At 42.6% G+C, this 8644-nt stretch overlaps 1 protein-coding gene across 1 annotated transcript; it reads left to right on the top strand.

Annotated features, from left to right (window-relative positions):
• Window positions 1–5599: 5599 nt before the first annotated feature.
• On the top strand, window positions 5600–7081 carry LOC133125320 (insulinoma-associated protein 1a-like). Its single transcript, XM_061237148.1, has one exon. The coding sequence runs from the start codon at window positions 5672–5674 to the stop codon at window positions 6953–6955; it is 1284 nt and encodes a 427-aa protein (XP_061093132.1). The 5' UTR covers window positions 5600–5671; the 3' UTR covers window positions 6956–7081.
• The last annotated feature ends 1563 nt before the right edge of the window (window positions 7082–8644 follow it).

Here is an 8644-nt window from a genome sequence, read left to right as displayed (position 1 = left end):
AAGGAAATGTGTAGCCCAAAATTCTGTCGATTATTATTATAACCTCATACATGCCATTCATATTGATTCGAATATGAGAAAAAAAATGTTGCCTAAATATATTTCGTGTAGCCTTTTCATATATCTTAACGTACTGTTTTACATAATCCCTTTCAGTCCGCAATACCATACAAAAATCACAAAGGAGTACAGTCTTTTGTGATCCCTTCCCAATCTATGGAATTCGGGTGAATTCCTCGCCAGCCGGTCCAGGAGACTTGTGTGTTATCGCTGTCAGCCCTTCCTAATTGATCGCAATTTGCGGCTTTAGAATACACCCCCCTCCATACTTTATTTAATTTGGTCGGGTATAGTAAAAGGAGGGGAGGGGTGGGTCACGGATGCTAGCTGTAAGTGCATTTCTTTTCTCTTAACTCGGAAGCAGCAGACTGCAAAGCGGGTACAGCTGTATGCAAATGACGCCTCGGGCAGCGCAGGCCGCAGCTCGCCGGCCGCCTCACACTGGCACATGGCCGGCGACCGCCACCATCCAATCGCTGGCTCCGCTGCGCCTTCATTGGCAGATCCCTCAGACCCGTAGCAACAAGACCTCACGCATTCCTTCTGAAGGAAGGCACGGAAAACAAAAGAGAACAGAAAGATTTGGAAATCACATCAATGAAATTGGACAATGTTCGTTTTGGTCAACAAATAGATTCGGGTTTTTTTAATTTTTTTTTTAATTACCGCAGATAAATAATAGATGGTGTAGAAAATGTAAATTAATTGTTTTACAGCCTTTTCAGCTTTATGCTTGCTATAGTCTAATGAATTTGATCGCTGTAAGAATGTGACATTTCCGTCGAGCAGAAAAAGCAAAATGGATAGGCTATATGATATGATATGAAAGCCTACGTATTTGTCAATATTTCCTATTTATTTCACAGTTCTATTACGCAGGAAATCAGGACAGCAGTCGCACAGCCAATTAAATTGTAACCTTGGCTCAACGAATGAACCGAACTCATATGTTAAATCCAAAACTAAAGCTCAAACCCATTTTATTCCTAACAATACTATTGGCATATTCTCTATTTCCCTCTTGCACCTACAATGGACTCTAACTTCATGTTGTAAGATTGTGTATTGACTACAACTATCGGTAGTGACCCAGCTTGCTTGGCATTAGCACTGTCCCTTGCCTATAATGGTATGCATGTCCGTATGTAAGTCACTGAATAAGATTGTGTGTTAAATGCATAAATATAGATGCATGTGTGTACTTGTATCCAATACAACTTTTACAAATGAGTACAGAGGTGATTGAAAGAGTAAAGTGCGGAGAAGGAAACGGATCCTGATCCAAAGCACCCTCACTCATTTGTGAAACACGGTGGAGTTAGTGTTACTGGACTGGGCATGTATGGCAGCCACTGGAACTGACTCACATGTCTTCATTGGTGATGTGAATACTGACGGCAGCAGCATGATGAATTCCGAAGTTTATCTAAGTGCATCCATCTTACAGCTGAGATCCCACCAAATGCCTCAAAACTCATTGGGTGGCACATCACCCCTCCAGCAGTACAATGACCCAAACAGGGCTAAAGCAGCAAGAGTATTTCAGGGCCAAAAAGCGTGATGTTCTTAAAGGGCGACGTCATTCACCCGTACTGAATCCTAATGAACAAGCGTTTCACATTGTGAGACAAGACTGAAGGCAAAAACGCTGTAAACAAGTTAGAGCTGAAGATGGCTGCAGTACAGGCCTGGCAGAGCATCTTCATGAAGCCCAGCTGGCCATGGCTATGGGTCACAGAATTCAGGCAGTCATCAAATGCTAAATGAGTTCATTTTAAATGATGTTAACTTTCCCAATTACTTCTGCAACCCTGAAATTGGTGGACTATTAAAAAAAATGGCTGTAATTGCTAAACAGGTATCACCCACTATGAAAGTAAAAATCATCAAATTAAAGCAATCAGTCAGCTCTTTTACCTCAACTACTTTTGCATTTAACTGTATATTTATTTAATATTAAATATTTGGGCCTGTTTTGTATTATTTACTGCCTGTTCCCAATAGCCTGCGTGTTCAAAACTTTTCAAAACTTTGTGTTGTAATAGCGTATATGCTAATGATGGAGTTGTCTGAACATATGACGTTCAGTTAACCTACCATTTGAACGAAATGTGTTGACCTGTGAGTTACATTGTAACAGTAACATGCGAACACATTGGCCTAAGCGATTGCATGTCGGGTGAACATGTTGGAAAAGTAAAAATAATGGCATTGCGCCTTATTGCTTAAAGCGTTTTCATAAGCAACCACTGCGCTGCTGATTCTATGCAAGCCGGAAGTAGTTTAGTCCCCTGCGCGAGTCAAGTGTTTCACAGTTCCCATTTTGACACGTGTTGCCAGGTAAGGTTTGTGTAATATATTCCATTGGTAACGGTCAGAATATCGCAAGGTGTTTTCAGTTGAACGTATAATTCATTGGCGGCCATCGATTTTCTTTTACTGCAACGATTTTTTTTGGGGACCAACATGTATAAATTACGCGCTATTAGCCCTACCAGGTGCTATACTATGCACTTTACAGATTAAAACTAAGACTGGCATTATAAAAACAGAGATCCACTAGCCTACGATTCATAAGTTTAATATAGCAAGACAGAAATACTGTGCTTGAAATATTGATATCCCTAACATTAGGCCTATTTGTTCGTATTAACAGAGTATAACAGAAATGTTGGAAACGTTAAAATGTATAGTAGACCTATGGACATAACTGTCCTTTTTCACCAGCCTTCTTAACGTGTATTTAGCCTCGACTAACTAATGGCTTATAGTTGCATAACTTTGGGTATTTATAAACTGAGTAACCCAGTATGAATTGAATTTCCTCATATCACCTACCATTTAACAGCCATTCAATTACCAACAGTATAACAGGTCTGTATTGCTGTATGTTGTGCAAGCTTCTGGAATCTCATCTTGCAGTTTGTTTATTGTTTGCCTTAAATAAGTATTTCTTCCTATTTTAAACTGGCATTGAGGTCACCGTTTACTGCATCGAAAAAGTTACCATTTCATTGATTGATTTCGTAAAGGACTAGACAAGCCCAAAAACAGAATCCTCTGCTACAGTGAATTAGAACACAGTCGGATTTCTGAAAATATAAGCTATGACATTGTGAAAAATCATCCAAATTAGACCTATATCTAAATTTTCATTTATATCGGCAGAATGTTTTACATTTAGTAAGATAATTCAGTCATTTTTCTACCATAAATTAATATTACATGTAATAACTAAGTGGTCGACCAGTAAGACAAGTAAGTCTTAATTACCAACAGTGCTTATGGTTGAGACTTTGGACATTGTCCAATTGGCGACAGTATATGGCCTTTAGTTGTGGAAACATCCAAACAATCAAAATATGCAGCCTTCAATAATGTTAAAAGGCAAGTGAATGTGTTGATTCATAGTTGAGCCATAGTTGATTGATTCATAGTTGAGCTGAAAAGTTTTTATGTAATTAATGGTCAGTGTGTAGTGGGTTTAATTTGTATTCTTATAATAATTAATCTATGTACTGTAAAATATGCTAATAAATAAAAGTTTCTATTTCCAAATTGAACCAATTTAATGTACAACAAAGTTTGTAAAAACGAAAATACAGCCACTTTTTGTAATCAAAGTTTGGATATATCTACAAAACACATTTATTCAATACAAAAATGAAGGATGGAAAATATCTGCCGGTCAGACGACCTTATTTGCATGTTTCATTCAACGTATTAAAAGTCCACTGGCCTGTGCGTCTGTAGGATGGTGGTGCGTTAAATCAGGCAGGGTACATTTCAGGAAAAAAAGCTTAATTTGATTTTCCAGCTTTATGTAAATTAGGGTCACCGGGGTCACGGTGGGCGCGTGGCTGTGGGCTGCAAGGCACACTTTCAAACTTCCAATTCCAACATTGAAAGAAAAGAAAAGAATGAATGAAAAAGACCCCCCCTCCCCCTCCCCCCAACCCCTTCCAAACGCACACGCGCGCGCACACACACACACACACACACACACACACAAAACACTACCACCACCAACCTATGCGTCTTCTCCTGCAGGAGACAGGGCAGGGCAATAGCAGTCAGCATTCCCAAGAGACACTGAACGGCGGCTACTATTTGGGGGGGGGGGGGGGGGGGGGGGAGAGTGGTTCAGGAGATGCACACTCGATAAAGTGTAAACACAATCTGTATATTCATTAGCGTCGTCTGGCCGAACTTGTGCCTGACTTCGAACCAAAGTTTTAGTAGTAGAATAATGACTCAGTAAACGCATAATTAAAAGTAAGGGCTAAAATACGAATCGGCACCTGAGATATTTAAAGATTTCCCACATGAAAAACGATTCCCATTGAAAATATAAAGAACAAGTAACCGCCAAAATGTCTAAAATGTAAATCCCAGAAATTGATATCCAAGTCAGGTATGAGATGCATGAGTGAAGAGTCATACAAACGTGTTTGTAAACATACACATCCATAAAATCCCATAATCGAGTAAAATATGCACACTTTCTGGACTGAATTTATAATGAGTGAGGCAAGGCATTGAACTAAAAACCGTTAGCCTAACCGTCCGTCTCACTTTGGCATGGAGATGGGACTGTCAGATATGTTATGTAGACAATCCTGGCAGAAAGATTTATAAGAACAGAGGGCAAAAAACGGTATATGTTCATTGATTTTTTAAAAAGCTTTTGTTTGTGGCCTAAGAGCATTTGTAGGACGCTTATCGCGTTATGGAAGTGCCTGATGCCGATCGAAATATATTCCTCCTTTTTTATTCGAAGAAGAAAGAGAGGGGGTGTGGATGGAGTGTCTTTTTTGTGCCGGATTGGAGACGGGTGATGAAAAGGGTTAATTTCGCTGACAATAGCACGGCAGACTGTTGCTATTGTCGGGATCAGACGCTGGAGGGTGTGTTTGGGGGGTGGGGGGGTAAAGCTAGACTGATGGAGCTGGAATTTTAAACTTTTTTTATCTATCTTAATATTTCGGAGATTCGTTGGGGACCCCCCTTTCCTGGCACACCTAAACGTATGCTGTGTGCTTTTCCTTCCACTGTATGCCTCAGCGCACACTCCCTCCTTCCACGGCCCCTCGACCCTCCTTATCACACACGTATACTTTCCCCTCTTTCCATTCTGTTCCCTGTTGAATGGAGACAAAGATACGGCACGCGTGTGTTGAATGGAGTCCCGGAGGAGAGCGGACGAACAAAAGCTGGAGAAGCTTGGCGTGTGGCATGGCCCAATCTACATAATGATGAGGGACCACGCGTCAGGGAGTGGGGGTAAGGGGGGGGGGGGGGGGGGGTGCTGACATCTGCCGCTTCTCTCCCCCGAGACCCCGGGTGGATCAGGTTGCCTGCCGCCACTATTGGCGCTTGGGCCACAGCCATCTGCGTTCCCTCGGGCGCACAATGAGCTCACAACGCCTTTAAAAAGACCACGCGAGGTAGGAATAGGCAGTGAGCGTTTGGCGTCAGAGCAAGCAGAGGGAGAGCAGATTTATAGTTAGCAAACATCTCAGAGAGCGCTTATCCTGTGTTACGTTGTGAAGAAAATTGGTTTCCACGTCTTAACGTTAACTGTTTTGTGTGCGGAGTATTAACCTTCACGATGCCACGTGGTTTTTTGATAAAGCGCAGGAAAAAGACTGGAGCCATCTCTTACAGGGTAAGAGATGATTGTTTGTCGCAAGGGTCCCAAGTGTTCGCCTTTGCCTCGGACATGCCTCGCACTATGGACAGAGCACTGAACAACACCGCAGCCTTGCCATCAGTTTGCAGCAGCTATATTCAAAATATACCGGACAGGCTCAAATTCGGCGGGATGCCCGAAGCTGAATGCGCACCGACCCTGAGTCCAAACCGGCCTGTCAGCGCAGATTACCCTCAGTATTGTCCTTCGGGAGATTGCCTTGACAGAAAACTTAACTCCAGCTCACCGGTTCAGGCCGAATCCTTTCCGGAACCAAGCCTCACAATTAACGGCTCTCCAAGGACATGTCTCCCTTCTTTGGCAGAAATGACAACGAAACTTGGTTCCATGTACAGCGATTCAGTTCCTATCGCTGTGAAGCGACCCGCTTCTTCAAGCACCAAAGCAAAGCATGCGAACCCAAAAAAGCACAGGCCTTCAAGCTCAACCCTGGCAGAGAAAAAACAGGTACACCGGGATGACGTCACTACATCTCCAGTCCTTGGGTTGCGCATCAAAGAAAGCCCAGATGAGGATGCAAAGCCGCGCTCCAATAGCCCTCTTGGAGAGTTTATTTGTCAACTTTGCAAGGAGAGATACTCGGACCCTTTAACCTTAGCGCAACATAAGTGTTCAAGAATCGTTAGGGTCGAGTACCGGTGCACTGAATGTGATAAAGTCTTCAGCTGTCCAGCCAACTTGGCTTCCCATCGGCGCTGGCACAAGCCGAGGAGCGCACATCCTAACGGCAGCTCAACGGAAAGCGAGGACAGCCGGTCCATCTCTGTGCCAGCCGTCCAGGATCACAGCGTCAACATCAGGGAAGCAAGCACACCTTCTCCGCAGCTGTCAGACCCTGGATCCGAAGAAGAGATGACGTTCGACTGTCCGCAGTGCTTTAAGAAGTTCCGGCGACAAGCGTACCTGAGGAAACACCTGGCGCTACACAACAGGCAGTCAGCCGGTCTGCACCAGAAAGGCACGAATTCCACAGTGAAGAAGGCAAGACCAAACTCAATCGATACCGGCCTGGTCTACCTCGGGGGAGAGTCGTCGATGACAGAAACTTCGGGGGCTGGTGAGGTGTACCCATGCAGATTCTGTGGGGAGGATTTCTTCTCCTCGCCTGGGCTGACGAGACACATCAACAAAACTCACCCAACAGAAACCAGGCAGGTTATTCTACTGTCTCTAACAGGCTGACATCTGCAAAAATCCTCCGACGTACCAAATTAGAGTGAAGACTATCGTCCACATGCTTTTGCCTTCATCAAAAACTTTGTTCATGTCTTCACAGAAATTGTTTTCTTTATTTGTACTGTTGTCTTGGGACATTTACGAACATTTTGCCTATTGAAACAAAAGTGCATATAAATGAAGCATCCAAATTCTGTCTAGCCTCTTAGCCTTATATGTGTTTGTCTTTGTGTATGATTTCCTCAAAGGGGATACATGTTAAATTATATTTATTTATTTATGGTATTTTGTACTGATCTTGTTTGCTGCTTTTTATAGTATTATCGAGATGCGTTTATTACTTGCATACGCTGAAAGCTGTCCGATGAGAGCTCTTATGCTGAAGTGTGTTAGAATGAAATCACCAAATCACATTTTGTACTTGTGTATTACCCTGTGTTTGCGTATTTACTGCAATAAAACATAAACAGCGACCTTATCTGTGTGATTACTGCTTACTTAGAATATCAACTCCAGTTAAGCATAGTTATCTGAAGGTGTGGAACACATCACTATTGGGTCAGTAAATAACTGGACGGGAAAAACCCTGGAAAATAAATTATTAGCTACCGCTGGAAACTCGTTATCCAATTATTAAAAAATGTTTGATGTTTTCACGATTCTTGTTTGTTTTTCAAGGGGAACAAGAACTGTTCATTCAGTGACCATGGAGTCACAAATATACAAAAATACTTTCTGTGGTTATCAGAATAACAGCACACAAGCCAAGAGTTTGTTATTTGTAGTGAGAGAGCATGCATTAGCTATTAGCTATTTGCATTATGCATTAACAGTTGGCTGGCATGCATTGAAGGATAGCAGTCAAATCGTCTATTGGACGTTGCTGTGCCATACGTCTGCTTTCTGTCAATGTCGGTCTACCGTGTGCACATCTCCACCTGCTGTGGGACGGGTCCTGTAGTAGGCCTACTGTGGGTTGTTTTTGTTATTGTTATTATACAGTGAACAACGGAGCCCTTTCATCTGGCACAAGGACCCGCTCTCTGACACACACCTGTCACGAAGCACGTGCCGTTTGATGCGAGAACGTAGCGAGTTAGCCTAGCTACTTCAATTTCATTAGTAGGCGACTTTGATCGACGAAGCGTTTCAAAATAGCTAAGCAGAACACAAGCAAAACTTAAACCTTGTGGATTGTGATACACTAATGCCAAAACCTTCGTATTAATGATAATGTTCAAATCATTAGAGCAGGGCTACAGAAAATAAAAATTACTGAGAAAACTAAAACTTCAGACTTCAAACTTCGTCTTATATGTGGGTCATGTGCCATTGTTTTTATCTATACATTTATTAGTAATTTAAGAGTTAATTGGTATAGCAGCTCTATAAAGTTACTGGAAATATTAAGAACACCAAGAACGCATATAGAGACGCTCTAACGTGGTCATATGTTCTTTCACTTCTAGAATAGTTTGACAATACATACAGTTTGTTTGGTTGGCTTTATGTTTGTTTCATAATCCGTGGGTTGGGTCTGCTTGAATTCTGCTCACCAGCTGCTTATCCCCTCCTCCACTCTCTTTTTCTGACTTAATTGTCCCCGCCGTCTTCGTGAATGGGCCGGTGGACGCCGCTGGGACAAGGGGTGGCGAGGACAGTCGGGAGAGATACAGGGGGTGCGGGGGTATGGAG

Source organism: Conger conger, chromosome 3, assembly GCF_963514075.1.
Source record: "Conger conger chromosome 3, fConCon1.1, whole genome shotgun sequence".
Classification (NCBI taxonomy): domain Eukaryota; kingdom Metazoa; phylum Chordata; class Actinopteri; order Anguilliformes; family Congridae; genus Conger; species Conger conger.
This window is presented reverse-complemented; position numbering and strand designations above follow the sequence as displayed.